We start from the raw sequence: 17,847 nt of genomic DNA, 5'->3' as shown, positions 1-17,847 counted from the left end.
GTTCTTGTGGATCACTGTTTGTGTCTCCACTGCAAGCCGAAGACCTACAAATCATGCCAATGGCCAGTGAAGAATAAAATAAGGGTAACGGCACTACATTGGCACACCACCAGAGAGCGGTCTGACAATAATTAAGGCCATTCAGCAAAAATGAATCACCGCTAAAAGTTCCTTGACATCTGGAAAGTATTAGCCCTAACGGCAGGGCCGTTACAGGTGAATTTCAAACCACTCATGGCCATACATCGAAGGAGGGCCTACAAAGGGTGTTTTTTGACAAGAGGAACTTTTAGTGCCTGGTACTCCCAGGAACTAAATGGCTCCTCTGGTACATTGTTTGTCTATATGAACTATATTTAGACCCTAGTTCCAATGGTTGAGAAGCACGTAGTTCCAGGGCAAAGTCCCTAGTCCAGGGAGTTCCCACGGTCGTAAAACTTTTAAGTCGTACACTGTACTTGACTGTAGCAACAAGAAAGGAAGATGGTTCCGGAGCAGTAGTCAGAGGTAAAGTTACAAGGTCATTGTGGTTACAAATACATGTATTTGTAACCACTATGACCTAGAAGTCACAAGTCAAACCAAAAAAGAACACTGTCTTTATGGATTTCGGGCCACTGGTTAGACCAGAACAGCTTAAATGGGCCTTGGCATTAATTTCTTTAGTCTTGTGAAAAGTTGGCGCATTAATTCTTCAAAATTAGATGAATAACATAAGGCTAGTTAGTGTGTTAAATTGAAAAAAACAAGGTATAGACCTGAGTTTATGAGAGAGGTAACACCCAATCACTTCTGCTGTGATCTGGCACTGTATGGAAAATAAAATTGACTTGACTTTTTGGGGGGGCGGGTGCCTCCGTCGGGGTGGGGGGGGGTTGGGGTGTTGGGGGGGTGTCATACAATGGTAAGGGAAACATTGATATCATCTGGGTGGTAACTTATAACTATATTTTTTGATCTGTAGCTACCCTTACAATAAGGGTGAGACTCTTCTTACAAAATGCCCTCAGATCAGCACACCACCAGATCTCTAAAGTTTGAACCAGAAATTCAGGTTTTTTTCTGCATGGAGTCATATTTGATGTTAAAAGAAAGAAACCAGCCAAATCCTATTTTGTAGGATTTTGTAGGACTCTCATTCGCACTGAGTGTTTTGCATTTTGAAGGCCTTAGAAAGCAGACAGTGAGTTTTTCATTGTATCCTTTGTTTTTTATCTTTGTCTGACACTAAACAAATGGTCATGAAAAGAATCTTTATAACTGTCAAGGACTGTATGAAAGGGAACAGGATGGATGCTGTGTAAAACACAATATACAAAAGCAGAACTGTTCCTGTCAGACAACACGACATAAAGGATTGAGGATAGAAAAGTGGAATCAATCAATTGTGAATGTTTAGGCTTTGCAAAGACCTTGTTTCAGCTTGTATTGGAACATTATAGTGATAAGGATTAGAGAAGCAACTTCAGAGGAGCTAAATGGTGCAGAGAAAAGACAATAAAGGAGGAATTCAGCTGCAGATGGTGAAGGGGCTTCTGGAAAACCACTGCCAAATTGTAAAACCCTAAACTTCAAAACAGACTTGGAAAAAGGGAGTAGCCTTGAGAAAGTGTGGCGACATGGTTAAATAACAAAAGCTGTTCTGCAGTAAAGCTGGAGGCCACAACATACCATCACTCAACTTGATCTGGGTCTTTAAATTGAATGTATGGGAGGGAAGCAAACTTGAGGCTTATAAAAAGACAATATGAGTGATAGACAGACATTCATGGACATGACAAGAAAGAAATGGGAAAACAATACCAAGGAAAATAGCATCGCCCACTTCAACAGAGAACCAACACAGTGGCTTTCATTCTTGCCATGCATGTGGTTGGCGTAACAATGGATCTTTGCAGTACATGAATGCAGAAGTCTTCCATTCTGTCCTTTGATTGCCACTTTAATTGGTCTGTTTGGGAGACCGTCATCCTATAATTGCCTGCCTGTGGTTGAAGAGAAACAGTTCAGAGTGCTGTTACCATTGCATCATAAAAACTAACCTACATATTGGATAGGTTTCAGTAGGGCTGAAGTATATAAAACAAAAAATGAGTGCAAAAAAGTAACTTGAGCTAAGTATTTATGTAATGATCTGAGTAAGGGCCTATTTACACTGTTTTCTCAAGTGTTTGTCAAGTTTCTAAACAGAACCAATGCAGTTCAGCCTGTTTTGTTGCTAAAAACAGATGCTCGCATCACTTTTCTAATGTTAACCATTTCAAATCACAAATCTGGCTCTTGATTTTATGACCAACTACAATGACTGCAGAGAAGCATACTACAGTCTTTTCTTCAAGGAAAACAATTGTCAGATCTAATTCTGAATACTGTTACAAAATTATTACAACCAATCCCAATTACTTTTGTTTTCTTTGAAAACATTCAACACAATAAAAGCAAATATGAAGCGTAATCTATCAACGAAAAACATTAATTGGAAGTGCTGTGAAATTGAGGTTATGGGCAATCCCCCGACAAAAAGTGCTGTGAGTGTACACAGGCCCTGACTAGAAAAAATCCCCTACGCTATCAAAATCTCCTTACAAGAAAAAAAAAAAAAAAAAAAGATCTCAGCCATATTGATCATCAATAATCTTAAGTCAAGCCCCCAAACAATGGTTTCATATGGCATCTTAAATTACAACTTGATGGTTCACTTGTCTTATATGACCAAAAAGAACATTAGTTTTATACAAGAAAAAAGTAGAAGCCGACTTTAAACAAGTACACCATGTTTGAAATAATTAATCATTCAAATATACTTCAAATCAGAGCCATGAGTTTGTTTACATTTTCAGTCTAGTCTTGTTTCGTTTGATTTAAACACCAAATACTGTAAGTTGTTTATGAAATACTGAAGATCATTTTCTGCCCATCAATGTACAACATTTTACAAGTTTACCTTTATTAAAAATGTCCAGATCTTAATGTTTAGCAGTGTATTGACTTAAAAAAGACAAACCAAAGACCTCAACTGTTTCAAGCAAAATTATTTCATCAGAGAGTTAAATAATCATAGTGATAATGATGAAGCCTCTTCCTTAATTCATGTATCCTTATCCCACATTGACAGTTCACAATACTGTCCCCATTATCCTTGGCTTAGCTAACAAACTCTGTGCTCAGAGTAGTAATTCTGGCCATAATTACAGAGTGCCATGGCCAGTTGTCAGGGAAACCAAAGAGAAACTCTCTAGGAATGTTTTCTCCTCTTGCAGTGCGTGTCGTTTTCAGTTAGAGCTGAGCCGTGTCCTTTTTTTCTCCCTGTGTCTGGTTCTCTTGTACAACCACAGCTATGAAAACCACTTTCATTTATTTGTCATCACTCAGTTTGACTTAATCCTGTCTTTTGTCGCAATATTAACCTATAAATGACTATCAAGTACATCTAGTATGCTAAAAAAGAAAAGAGGTCCAACTAAATTTCCTCTGTTGGAGGTGCAAACAAATTTTAGTGTGGACACTGACAACACAAACAGCAGATTGTTTTTGATCAACATATATTCACCATGCTTTAATTTGTGAGCAAAATTCTGCTCTTTGTTTCACAAAAGTCACATGACAGAAAAAATAAGTCTGCTTGATTTTTGATTCACAGTGCACCATTGCACATGATACCAAGCATTTTAATTCAAAGTGACCTTCAGTTAAATGACACTTTGGGTTATTATTTTTTTTGTTTTTTAATTTTCAACAAAAGAAAAACTTGTGGAATATCCTCTGTAATGTTAAAAAGCTCTTCTCACCTCAAAGGTCAGATAGCCTGAAGTAATTTTCTCATGGAAAAAAGTAAGGTACAAGCAAAAGTTGTTCTGTAATGAGCCATTTTATGCAGTGCTTCCTTTCACTTCAGTGTTCTAACCAAGTGGCAACCCCCTGGTCCAAAACTGTGAAGCCTATCAGTATGCTTACAGTGCACTCAGCAGTCCGACTAAGGTCATAGCTTGATCGTAAAGTCACAGCAGAGTATCTTGTCTCGTCTGCGTAAACGGTGTCCTTTTTTGATAAGCAAAGCTGCGAAGAGGAAGCAACATTTTAACAACAATGGACGAGACAGATGCAGCTGTAGCTCTTTACATTTTTATGTATGTACAGTTTATGCTATGGTGTTTGTTTGTTGTGTTGAAGCACAGTGACCTTATTTATTATGGTCATCTGCTTCCTCTTTGGAGTGAGATTTGCTTGCACTGAAGACAAAGACATACCAAGACCTTCCAAGTCCTGTCATATTCAACTGTAGTCTGATAGTGGTTGCATTATCTACATGTGTGGACCAAGCAATGCTCAGTCCAGTCTTGGCTTGACTGTTTACAAGCAATAGTCCGATCTCGTGCTGACTAAGCTCATAGTCTGATTTCTTAAGCTGTATGTAAACGTACTGTATGTGGAAGTGCTAAAAGATTGCAGTTCATCGAGTGCCCACTTGAGGCTGACAATAGAAACACCAGAAACTACATACACACCAAACTAAAAGACCAATCTCACCTCATTCCCAACCGCTCCTCTCCACAATCATTTTAAACAATAACTGGGATGGTACAGGGCTGTGTCGGACCAAAATGACTTACTGTAACCCAAAAAGTCTCTAAAGTTGTTGCCATGCCCCTGTGTCTCATTGTACTGACTCTGATGAGATTGCGCTTTATGTAAACAGATGCGTCACGATGAGGTGCTTGAGTATGGCACAGTTTGGGTGGCCAGTGTGACCACACCCTAAGTTGAGTTCAGCATTTCTAACATTGTCCTACGATGAGCTTCAAAATTCTGTTGCACAAACAAATGGTTGACGTCATGGAGGTTACATTCCTATATCATGCAGACTATGGTTCTTGGTGCTTGTGACTCATGGGTCAACTGAAATACATAGTTCTTGATTGGTCGAGGACCCATGTTGCCCTTTGAAGTATTTCAACCACTAATCAACACTTTCATATATTCCTACATATGCAAAAGACTCTAGGCTGGGTTAAGGTTTAACAGGAAATTTGTCTACCTTAATATAGAAAATTTCACAGGGCTTCAAAATATGAATACTGGATCAACAGATCACATGATTAAGATTAGATATTTATTCCATAAGGGCCAGGCTTTGTGTGAGTAAAGAATTATATGATCAGAGATCACAGTATACTTATTAAAAGTTCATTCTACATATGTTTTAAGTTTGGTGTTACCTATCAAATAGAATAAATATCTGAAATTACCAAAATAGCAGCATTTTGCAGTAACTGTTTTCATTAACAAAGACCTTGAAGGTAATAATCTTTTGTGTGGGTCATCAGTATGATAAAAGCACACACACACACATTTGTTACCCTCATTGCTGAAAGGTTATGTATTCATGTTTTGTGTTTGTCAAATAGAGGGAAAACACTCCCAGAGGGCAGACCTGGCCATATGATCATGACCAGCTCTGTGAGTTACACCATGTATTTATCTTTGTGTCTGGGACAAAACAACCTTGCAGGGCTTGTGAATGTCATTTCACAGCTCAACAGTTATTAATATTCCCTGCAGCCACAGACAGTCTTTCAACAACCTAAAATACACAATGAGATCTTTTTAAATGAACACAAACTAAACGGTATGTGCTTGTCTCACGCAGTACAGTATTCAACTGGTACACCTGTCGCTTCATCAAATTCAACCACACAACCACTGGACAGATAACTTTCCTATGTTTCTTCTTAATCTGTGGGTTTGATATCTGTTTTGTTCTACTTGACTGTTAGGCAAAAATGTGGGGGCACTTTTATGTAACCAGTGTTGTTATGATTAGCAATTTCTAAAATGTCAAAACACACAACAGAGAGGCGTCATTCTAACAAGTTCTACAAAAACCTGATAAGGGTGTCAAATGTCTTGCCTGACCAAAGAATGAGCAAACAACAGATAAAACAATCCCACATGCAAAGTATTCAACTTAGAACATATAAGCTGAGCTGAACAGATCAGTCATTTAAGAGCTTAGTTTTAAAAAAATATATCACACTACTGTTTTAAGTATTAGATTGGGTCAATACTCGTCTTGTATTTTTCAACAGCACATTATCTGCAGTTCTAAAAACGGATTCCTAGGACATACAGTAACCACATCAAATGCTAGATATAGTCCAGCTAATAATACATTGGTTTGTTGATGGTTTTTGGTGAAAAAAAGGTAGGAGAGGTTAAAAACACACAAGAGCCAATGACAGAAAAATGGAGAAAACACTACAAAACACAGTATGGGATGTATACTATAAAGTTAGTAATGCTAACCAGAACCCTGACAGGGTGAGTAAGAAGATGATAGTTCTCATCTTGCCAATTTAGAAACTAATGTTTGAGTTGAAATGTGAATCAAGACCTTTTCAGAGTTAGTAAACAATTTTTTTTTCTCTGTGGATGGAGCTTGCTAATGGCAGAACAATCAGCTACTTTCATTAACCAACACTAACTAGTAAATTATGTTTGACTTGTTTTGTTTGAGAATACAATGTAAAGTCTTAAGATGCCTATGTTATGCTATGTATTTGTGGTTCAATATGGTGGCAATAGTTGGAAAGGTTTCCATCACTGTGGTTTGATACCTGAGTAAACGTTAGCCCAAAACAGCGTGAATTGCTCCAATTTCTGCTTCGACGCAAACAATAATCTTTATATTGTACATGGGCGGTGACGTCATTGTGAAGTCAGTCTGAAAAAGGTTTCTCTGCAGGATACCTTTGTCAGTGTCAGTACAAATGTCATGGTTTTGAACAATCAGAAGCAATCATTTTACAAGCAAAAGTGTCTGGTGAGAATAATGAAAAAGCTGAGTAATAGTGACGTCAAGAAGAAAACAGCAAAGACCTTAACAGTGATGAAGCAGAGAAAAAAAAACAGGTGAGTGCTGAATCATGCAGTCCTGTTGACAGCAGAAAAAACTGAAACTAAACCGCTGAATTGGTTGATTTAAGATGAAACAGAGGCACAGAACCATTCTAAATTAATATCTGCTGTAAAATTACTGACGTCTTGAATAGCCTTGCAGTAATGTAACATGTATGATGCACAGATTGTTGTAAGGTTTTAGGCAACCTGTTCACTATACATTAACTTACATGTAATAAAAGAAACTTTTCTAAAAGTGGATAGTTTTACACAATTTTCAAGTATAAATGCATTCTTTCTAACAGTATTGTAACAGTGAAGATGGCCAACTTTTATTTTCAATCTTTGTGAGTAAACTTAATATTTTGGAGTTGCACCCATATAATGGTTAGAAATTAATAACTCTAATTAACTTAAAGTGGAAGTTGAAACAGTAGTGAATAGCCAGATAATATTAAAAACAGTGAGGAAAAGAAAACTGTACATGAATGGGAACTTGGTTATCAAACACTTTACTATGCAAATAACGGGGCCAAAACAGATACAGCCGTAGTTTGACAGAGCTATGACCTCACACAACAAAGACATTTCTGTGTCCATGTTAAATCCACGTGATCTTATATTTTAGTATGGAGTGATTTTGCACCCACATGGCACGTTTCAACCAAACCCATGTGTCAGACCTGCACACTCTAACACTCCTACGTCCACATCTCATGAGGCTCCTCTCAGTCTGCACTTCCAGCCACAGCAGCTCAATGACCCGAGCCAGGAATGAGGCTTGGAACCGGGTTCTGGCTGCAGCTGTGGCTGGGTCTTGAGCTTTAAAATCAGTGATGGTCAAGTTCCGCCTGCCTGGCTCCTCCTCGGTGAGCGAAGACCGAGCTGGCAGTCTCTTTTTCTAGCCTTCCTCTGCCTGTAGCCGCTCCTAGCTGCTCCTTCCCACCTCTCTTTATTCTGACAGCCGTCCAAGGACACTACCGGGCTGACCCCCCATGTTTACAGATGTCCCCCCTCAGGTCATACCTTGAGTGGAGCCTCTTGCTGGCCAGGTCCCGGTCCACACCGTTGGAAGCCGACTGAGCCATAGAACCGCTGCTAATCTGGCTGCTTCCTCCCGCTACGAGGCCCTTTTACAATTCCTCTCCTCCAGAGGCAGCTATCTCTTCTTTTCTTCTTTCTCAAGTCGTTCCGCCTTTCTGTCACTCCCTCCCCCCTTTTATCCTCCCGTTCTCTACTACTGTCTCTGTTTCTCCCTCCCCTTTTTCCCCATATGCCACAGGAACGGCAGCTGCCGAGGAAGTGAGGTATTGTACAAATAGACCATAAAAACACACGCCCCGCCCCCCAAAATGACGTCACGGGTCGGTGAGTTGAAGTATTGAAAGTGTTTTCTTGTGGAGATTTGTGCGTGTAAATTTAATATTTGACAATATATTTTATACATAATACATCTTTGAGATTTTTTCATTATTTCCTTGCCTATAAACGCCAAACAGTTCAAATGATAAGTTCAATATGGCACCTGCCAATGATGAGCTTTAAAACTTGCTTTTGAAAAGATTGGGTGATATAACTCAGACGACACCCATGTAATAAACATTACATCCTGTTGTACAGTTACTAATAGAAACTGATCACAATTTAAGAATCCAATATTTCTTCCTACAACCACAATCACTACTGCTTATACTGAAAGTGGTGAAAACAAAGTTCAGTAGGAAGTAAAAAAAATTAAATCAACAAAAACTTTAATTTCTTCCCAGATCCTTTTTGTACTTTTTAAATTTGGTTTGACCTGAAATGTAAATTTCCAACTAACTTGCTCAAACTAGAGCCAGTTCTGTAACAACAGAGAAATAAAGTCCCATCTTCAGGCTGTTCTGTTTTGCTCTTGTGGCCACAGAAATTAAAAAACGGTGTAAAATCTACTGAAAACTGTGTAAAAATCTTACTCTATCACATTCAATATGTTCAGCAAAACCTGTTTAGCTTAATCTAACATACATACCTACATATCACTGATTTTTATCTACATATGCACCCTTCCAAACAAGAGGAGACTGCAACACTTGAAACAAAGAAAAAAAAAAAAAACTTCAAAACTTCAAAAATTAAAAATACAAACAAAATAAAGATCAATCAATGAACGAATTTTATAGAATCTAGTAAAATTTATTAAAACCATTAAACTTTTGATAAAACAAAATCTTTGCAGTCCATACATTTCAGAACACTTAACATATATGGCTCTGCAGTATCCCAGTTTTACCACAAGAGGACAGTGTTGCACTAGCAAATGACAAGCCCAAAAAGCAACATCAGGATCACAGACAGAATTTGTGAACTTATTTATTTTAACAAATAATTATGACATTTGGTCCATTAATGTGATTTTCTTGAGCTTATTTTGTTATATAGCATTAAGTTCAAACTTGTGCTTGAATGATCTAAACTAAGATTTTTTCAGTATTTATTCAATACATTCATACATCATCACTGATTTCTACATAATTATCATTTCCGTGGTGCTGTTTTCTCTGACATGTTAATCTTCTGTCTAAATACACGTTGATACAATTCTATAAAAATTTGTAAATTTTAAATGTATGTATAAAATTAGTTTTTATAACAAACATAGTCTTTACAACGTAGTATTATATTCCCTTATAGTTCTTATCCGAGGATTTTCTGTCCATGCAGCACGGTCGCACACTGAGGCTGCAAGCTGTTTATGTTTACAACCCTTCTGGATGTTGACAATCCTGTTGTTTTGGTCTCAGTGCACCAAGTCTTTTGGCTTTGCAGCATTCCTTAATGCTTCACTGAAACGGCATTATTATTCCTCACTCCTGCGGCATTAATAAGCGCATCACCATGTGACAATGTTTAATGAGATTCAGACACTGGGAAATCCTTTCAATGTACAGACACACACACAGATTCAGGTTCTCAGCTTCTTTATTCCTGCAGAACAGAAAATCAGGTGTGTTTCTTTAACAGATTTCAGGCACCAAATACGCAGCCAGATTATTGGTAAATGGAGTTCATTTGTGTGTTTTGCAATGAAAATTCTATCTTCATCCACCGCAAATCATACTGTCATTCATTTATTTTTAATTCGTCATCTCAGATAGATTTGTTGAATTGTTTAATTTGAATAGTGTGTCTTTGTTATTTTTCCTCTGCAGACTGAGGACAGTCAAAGAAACATTCCTGTAGGACAAAGGACCAGCCACTAATCTCCAGAGTACTGTATGTTCATACTGTATTTGTTTTTATTGCTCCAGTATCATTGAAATGGAAACCACTCATTTTAATGACATTATATTTGCATTGCATTTGAAATGATGAGCTCTTCAACCCATATCATTTTCTTATACTGTGCTGTTGTCCTTTACAAATTTTCTGTCTGTTTTTCCCCTGCTTCACGTTTGTTGTGTTTTTCCCTTAATCCTCCAGCTGTATATCCTGTACATCGCAACGGCTCATTACAGGCAGCAAGGAGCAACAAAAAAAAGCAAAATGAGATTGAGGTAAGCTGATTTGAGATTTAGCCTGAGCAACCAGTTAGAAAACAAAACCATCTGCCTGCAGCTGCAAGGTACTCTGGAAATTGTTTTTCACAAGGTTAAAAGGAAGTGCGGTGAAAATGTATGTAATTGAGGGACACCATTTTTTCTTGCTATATGGATATTTGTGCATGATGTGAAAAAAAAATGAAAAACACCCTTCTCCGTTAGTTTTGCATCACAAAATAAAAAATATGTTATATTGGAAAAATCTAGACAATCCCCAAGAAGTAGTTTGGTTTGCAACAAAGGATCCTCACAAACATCATGTAACAGCACAGTCAATACACAAACTAGCAATTCAACTCTCATTACTTTTAATAATCTTGACAGGCCTTGTCCTGTTAATGTTTCTGTAATAACATTTTTTATGATTTAGCGTTATAAAAATAAAGATTGATTGACTGATGGATTGATTGATTGACTATTGAAAAATGCAGCTCTTATGAACAATAATATTATTATTAATAATAATAATAATGATAATGATAATAATGAAAATTGTGTTTGGAAGATTATTTCCGTGTAACAAGGCTTTTGTAAATTAATCTTTATCTATCTATCTATCTATCTATCTATCTATCTATCTATCTATCTATCTATCTATCTATCTATCTATCTATCTCTATATATATTGATAGACAGACAGACAGACAGACAGACAGACAGACAGATAGATAGATAGATAGATAGATAGATAGATAGATAGATAGATAGATAGATAGATAGATAGATAGATAGATAGATAGATAGATAGATAGATAGATAGATTGTAAAAGCCTGTTTATTTAAATGGACACATGTTTAAGGAAATTGCATTCAAATCTTCTCTGCTGATGCCAAACATGCAATGACAAAAGCTCTGTTCCAGGTGCAGCCCTGTGTTTATTAACAGAGGGCAGGAAGTTGGCATCTGAGGTGGTGAGATGTGGAGTGGCATTCGAGATGGTCGGTCAGTTATTTGCAGGCGCTCATGTTTCTGCCTAGATTGAGAATTAGAACCTAACTTCCAAGTTCTCACCTTTTGCAAATTCAAAGCATTGCAAAGAAAGACTACACATGTATTTCTGATTGTCACTGATGTCCATAAGTAAGAGACATTGTCTCTGCCTAAATTAGTCAATACTCTGTATTCCCTTTGTTTAAAAAAAAAAATCAGACCTTTCTGAGGGGCAACAACACTGTTAATGACACAGATACGATCTCCAGAAACCCAAAGTTAGTCCTACCAGTTACTACTTTGTCTGTTTTGTACTGCTGTCCTCCAGGGAACAAACAGTCCTGTCTCTTTTGATGCTGATAATCCAGAGGTGGAAACATCCTTGTCATCTTATCATGGATTTGGCTGTATAAGCTCTTGTTATAAGTAAGACAGGAGGATAGAATTAAGTGTTTGTGATGCTGTTGTTGTTGAATGTGGCCTGAATGCACTTTAAAGCTGCTAAAAGGCACAGTGAGTGCTCCAGGTTAGAGTTTGATGGAAAAGGACCTTTTCACAGTGTTTTGCTTATCGGTAACAGAATATAAATTAGATTCATATTGTGCACATTTATTATAAATTTGGTTTATGTAGGTATACAAATAAGTTTGATTTTTTTTATTTAAATACGCTCTGTTCAATATAGATCTTCAAAAACACCTAGCATTAACTCCAAAAGAGTAATGCTAATGCTATAATGAAAGAAAGACAGATAGCAAGGACAAATTACAAAAAGAAGCAGTTTGTCAAAGCCAAAGCTGCTATATTGACAATAGTAATGGTCAAATGTTATGGAAAAAAAACAACAGTCCTGCATTGTCAGATGACAGCATGGGATTTTATACAGACTGAAGAAGATAAATAAATAGATAAATAAGAACCTGTTGTCCCATGATATCACCCATAAGCTGTGGACGTTCTCTAAGGCAGAGGGAAACACTGCTGATTGCAACACAAGATATACTTCAGGATATCATCTACATAAAAAGAGAACCTGCTCTGCTTCCCACTGCAGCTATGTGCTCATGTTGTAATGTGTTACACAAGAGAAAATATTTGTCTGGTTATTTTAGGTCATAAGAGACATAAGAGACAATTTGGAGTTTGCTGAAACCAAAAGATTTTTTTAAACGGAAAACACTTCATTCAGGTGGTTATTGGGATACAGTATGTGTACAAAATAGGGACTTGTAAATTAAAAACAAAACAAAACAAAAAACTAAATTTCATCATCAAAGTCACAAGTAAGCAACAGAATTACTAGACTGTATTAAAATCTATTTATATTCTTCTTATTATAATTATTGTATGCCAGGGATGCTGTCATGGAGCAATCTGCCACTAGCCAGTGCTGTAGCTCAGGTTAATGTCTACTGCTGGAATATGCCAATGCTGTACTACCCTGATGTAAACAAATAGAGATGACGGACGGTATATGAAAGCACAGCACAATTTGTCATTAATTTGATCTGAAATAATCAAGATAAGGTTGTTAACAGGGTTAAACTGGAACACAACCACACAATCAGAGCATACCAAGGACAAGTATAGGTTAACCTGCAAGAAGCACTGACTAATGCCTGCTCTGCCAATGTTAGCCACACTCAACAACTCTATTTGGCATTACCAGTCCTCAGGCTGTGATCTTTACTAGGTTTGGTCAGAGTCATTGAGGGTTTTCTTGTCTTAAGACAAGTCAGTTAGTTGGAATTTGAATGTCTGTTTCAACGAGGAGTAAGTCACTTCAGAATATCCCCTAGTGCAAACCAGAAACCTTATTTAACCAGTCTGACCCTTTGCTGGTGCTCTCCCTGCCTTGACTTTTTGTGTACAAAAAAGAAGTGAGATGTCAGGCTTTGGCATTCCATTTGGGCATGTGGAGGGCAGCGAGCTCCCAGAGCTATGCCACCAAATTTAACTTACTACATGCAAATAATGAATTCTTTTGACAAGGATATTACAGACTGAATGGCAAATTAAATGTTGAAATGTTGTGATTTGGGAAATGAAAAAAAAAAAGTAATGATTTAAACCAATGAATCTAGACTCTTTATTTTAAACAGGTACAAAAGGAAGTAAATACTTGGTTGTTGTATGTGCCCCTCATTACGTGCAGACTGATAAATATGTAAAGCTTGAGCTTATATATATTAACATAAATTAAGCCTGTTTGAGGGGACTTGACCTCTAACGCGTGGCAGTCTGAAGATTACTATCATTTTGTGCCCTCACTGATGTAATCACAGGGATTTACACTTTTCTGAAGAGGTGCTTTTAAACCATTTATCTTTGAATTCATCCTTGCCTTGCTACTGTTATTGTATCATTTTTTATTTCATATATATGCTCCCATATGATCAACTTTGAGGTAGGAGACTGAAAGGGTGCATATTTTACAGTCGAACCCACTTGGATGGAGTTTATTTTATGAGTATGATCTTAATAATCGCATCGGTTGAGAGATATAAAGAGAAACATGTTTGGTTTTAGAACTTCACATTTTGATTTTTGAACCTGTCAAGCTGAAATTTACATTATATAACTCATAACTTGAAAATCAACTGATTTTTTTTAATTAGTGTTATTGGTAAACTAATGCTTTCCATCAGCCCATTATCATTTTATGAATTCATTACTGTGACAGCCTTTGTTTTTATAGTGTCGCTTCTCCTGGCAATATAACAACCTCCATTAAAAACACCTTGTTTTTGTCATTTCTGAGAGCAGCACAGCACAGCACGCCCATGTGTCTCTTTGTCATTCACTACGGGTTAATTTTTGTGCAGTTCTGTACCAACAATAAAACAATCTAAGTGATGACACTGAGCTTGGATGGAGAAAACAATTTGCATAATGGAAAAAATCAGACCTAATCTTCTCCAGATCTGAGTTTGGGGGCTTGTAGAGAAGATGAAGGGAGGGGGGGAAACGGGAAGAGGTGGATGAGCCTTTAAATCTGAGAATCCAACAAGAGCTGAAGCATCTCAGCTCTGCCCTTAAACCTCTTTGGATGCTGGTTATCTTGCAGCAATCCCTAAGAAACTGCTCGGCCTCCAACAATCCCCTTATTATAGAAGCAGAGCTGTGTCGACTCATGCTTCTGTCATGTGAGGTGTGATGTACAGAAAATGATGTAACCATTAACAGACTGTTTCTATCAATATTACTTTGTAGAATTTTACAGTTATTTTTCTTCTCTTTCATTTTACTGTATGTCAGTATTATAAATCCTAACTGTGAAGAGCCCCCAACATGTGTGGGCAGTTTTTCTTCTACTGGCCAAAGGGTGGCAGTGTTGTTTACCCCTCACAAGTGAACACAACACAGTGATGTTGAGGGTGCAGATGACTCTCATGCGCACATAAAGGAAATAAAAGACAGACACCAAATAATGAGTTCTTTGACAGTTCTCGCTTATCTTTCACTTCTGGTTTTACAAATATTCCAGCTCTTAGTGAGACAGCAACTTCAGATTTTGAGAGATTTAATCCTCAGTTCTGTGAAATTTCCTCTTTTTGTTTCAGTGATATGACAGAGGGTTGGTGTCACAAAAATGGGACACTAAAAAGACTTGGGTCTGATATTGTTTTTTTTTTTTTTCTGGGGAAAGGAGTACAATTCTGAGTGAAGCCCAAGTTTTAAGGTGTAGGAATTTGGATTCACATCACATGGGACATTGACTGTGGTGTCTGTGCAGATAAGCATTTAGCTGAAGCTTTGTGACAGTTTTGCCAAAATACAAACTTTTTTTTTCCAAGTAGCAGATGTGAAGACTGAATAGAAATACCTGCAACTTTTGATTTGATATGCTTTAAATGCCGCACCACCAGTCTGCTATTGCTATAAGGTTGCAATAAATACAATTAGATATCCATAAAAAAGTCTTTTTTATGTTCTTTAAATCAAGTTTATTTTGATAGCAACTCTCCTACAAATGCTGTCCCACTTACAGGTTCACTTGAAAGGGTTATTAAACTTTAAAACATGATTTGCCATCAAGGATTTTTACAGATATAAATCCTAAGTACAGCCCTTGTTCCAAAAAGGTTGTGATGCTGTGTAAAATGTGACTTAAAACAGATTTTGATGGGTTGCAAATTATTAAAGCATTTAATGAAATTGGTCACAGAGAGAGAATAGACAATATATCAGATGATGCAACAGGAAAATGTCATAATTTCATTAAAAAAATGTGTGCCCAGGGCCAAAATCTCACTGACAGAGTTGTGTAATGATAAAAGGGACTAGGCTGGAAACTCTCCCATGGTTTGACAAATCATATTATGACAATCATGGATACCAAACCCCCACAAAATACAAGACAATACAATATGAACAGGTTTGGGAGCATCATTGGCTGCCATCTGGACATCACTAGGAGAACAGCTAGTGCAGTTTTCCAACCAGTGTCTCAAATGTGAAACACTGCCAACCAAAATAAAACTGATACAAGATCTAAAAACTTTCAATGAAGAAATAAAGCAGGACTTCAGCATACTCAGAGATGAAGTATTTTTAACTATTTAATAAAGATATACCTCTAACCGTATGCTTTAATTTTATGTAACCTTGATATAGCTATCTGTGTTATATTATTAAAAAAAAAGTAGCAGAGTCCGGATGATGAACTGGTTCATTATCAAAAAGGTGATGCTGCAAAATGGAGAACATGCCTCTTTTCCAACGGTAATTCATTGAGATGTGTGGCTGGCATCAAATTTCAATAAGCATGTTTTTCACTCTAAACAATAAAAAAGTAATTAAAGGTGTAGCAGTAATTTAGAGTCTTGTATTTTAAATGTTTACTCAGCTTAAAGTGGTGACTAGCATCAACTCCACTGTGCCAATACACTCATACCGAGTGTCCGTGTTTCCCCCTGCAGGTCATAATTTGGGCAGGCTCACAGGTTGTTGTAAACAGCATCTGGGGATGCAGTTTGGAAAATTATTGATTTGTGTTCACAGCTTATGCTCGGCACCTCCCACCATGGTGATGACAGTTTATCTCCTGTTAAGCCGTAGGACAATCAAAGAAAGTTGTCCATACGCACCAGAGTGAGACTGAATTTCTTTTTGAGGGAGCCAGTGAAATGTGACCAGAATAATAGGAAAGGAGGCTTAGGTCAAGTTCTGCATGAGACTGTGTGTATGTTACTCAGCATTACTTGACAAGTGCAAGAGGCAAGTGTACCTCAAGTTAGACCAGCTTGTCTCACGTGCGTTTATACTTCACTGTATATCAGCTTATGCATCATCTGTCCATGTGTCTGTCAGTCAGTCAGTCTGGAAGGATGATAATGCTGAGCCCTTGTGAAGCCGCTTGCATCTCTGTTGTGGCTCCTTGTTCTTGGCCTACTTTGGGATGAGGTGAATTGAGGGCAACTCGAGTCTATGGGTAAGGGGATTAGGTCTCCAAACATGCTCCTCTCCAGTTTGGGATTTTGCCCTGATGCCAGACACTTAAAGTCTGCCAGGGATTAAGATAAAGGGAGAAGTAAGAGCAGCGTGCATTGTGCTGTGCGTGGAGATGTTTTGAACAACAAAAAAAGGAAGAGGAGGGGCAGGTGGGTAATAAAAAAATAAGATGTATGGTGGTAATATGATCTCATTCATCAATGTAGCATTTGTTGACCTATTTGCATGTGGCTCGTGCCATGATGTCGGTCAGTATGTTTTCAAGGGATAAGATATTATAATGGAAGCTGTTCTTTTCATTTCCTTTGTGCTAGTGGATGATCTCCGCTTAATTCAGTGTTTTAATTACAAAAATGGTTCAGATCTTCGCTCAATAGTGTGGACTCAGAGTGTCTATGTTAGCATCTGTGGGTAGCACAAGTCATGCAATGTCAAACACTTAATTTCACTTAAACACTAAAAAATATCATCTGCATAAAATGACTTAGTTTTTTTGTTTGTTTTTGATTTTATTTTTTGTTTTTGCTTTTTTATGCAAGTCTGTAGACTAATAAAAGCATTCCATAAAAAAGTAGTTGTAAAAAAAAAGGAGCAAAAGAGAATAAATAAACGTCCTGTAAACACTAAAGCAATCTTTGCATTGCACAAGAGCAGCAGTTTTGAAAAAAAAAATCAAGGAAGACTCTTAATCTAACTGTCCTAAAAGTAAAACTTGTACAAAAATGGCTTTTTTAGTTCCACTGGTTCAATTTTGAATACTCTAGCAAAGTAAAACATCATCTGCATAAAATGACATTTTTGTACGAATAAGTTAGGCTTCCCTTCTGTCTGAGCTGAATCCCAGCACAAATACACATAAAAACCATGAGTAAATGAAACCTTTCTACCAACCATAAGTCCTGTCAATATTAACAGTTTTATCATTTTAACATTTAGTCGAGTACAATGTCATCTGCAAAAAAAAAATCATACTGTACTTCATCC

The 17,847-nt window shown here is 37.2% G+C and overlaps 1 protein-coding gene and 1 long non-coding RNA gene across 3 annotated transcripts in view; one reads left to right on the top strand and one right to left on the bottom strand.

The window, feature by feature from the left end:
- gpsm1b (G protein signaling modulator 1b) overlaps window positions 1-8,181 on the bottom strand; it is a 30,651-nt gene extending 22,470 nt beyond the window's left edge. Inside the window, exon 1 of one of the 2 annotated variants that reach the window (XM_074690224.1) lies at window positions 7,924-8,181. In XM_074690224.1, coding sequence (XP_074546325.1) covers window positions 7,924-7,985 — 62 coding nt within the window. In that variant the 5' untranslated portion in view covers window positions 7,986-8,181. The remainder of the gene's footprint in view (window positions 1-7,923) is intronic. The other variant, XM_074690223.1, reaches the window with a different exon arrangement.
- The window catches only part of LOC141805275 (uncharacterized), a 58,632-nt gene that overhangs the window by 38,260 nt on the left and 2,525 nt on the right, over window positions 1-17,847 (top strand). Inside the window, exons 2-3 of the long non-coding RNA XR_012599708.1 lie at window positions 10,089-10,152; window positions 10,360-10,433. This is a non-coding gene — a long non-coding RNA (uncharacterized LOC141805275). The remainder of the gene's footprint in view (window positions 1-10,088; window positions 10,153-10,359; window positions 10,434-17,847) is intronic.

This window comes from Halichoeres trimaculatus, unplaced genomic scaffold (assembly GCF_033239565.1).
Source record: "Halichoeres trimaculatus isolate MK-OKI-2021-1 unplaced genomic scaffold, fHalTri1.1 fHalTri1_scaffold_16, whole genome shotgun sequence".
NCBI lineage: Eukaryota > Metazoa > Chordata > Actinopteri > Labriformes > Labridae > Halichoeres > Halichoeres trimaculatus.
The sequence above is the reverse complement of the archived record's forward strand: the minus strand, read 5'-3'. Positions and strand labels throughout refer to the sequence as shown.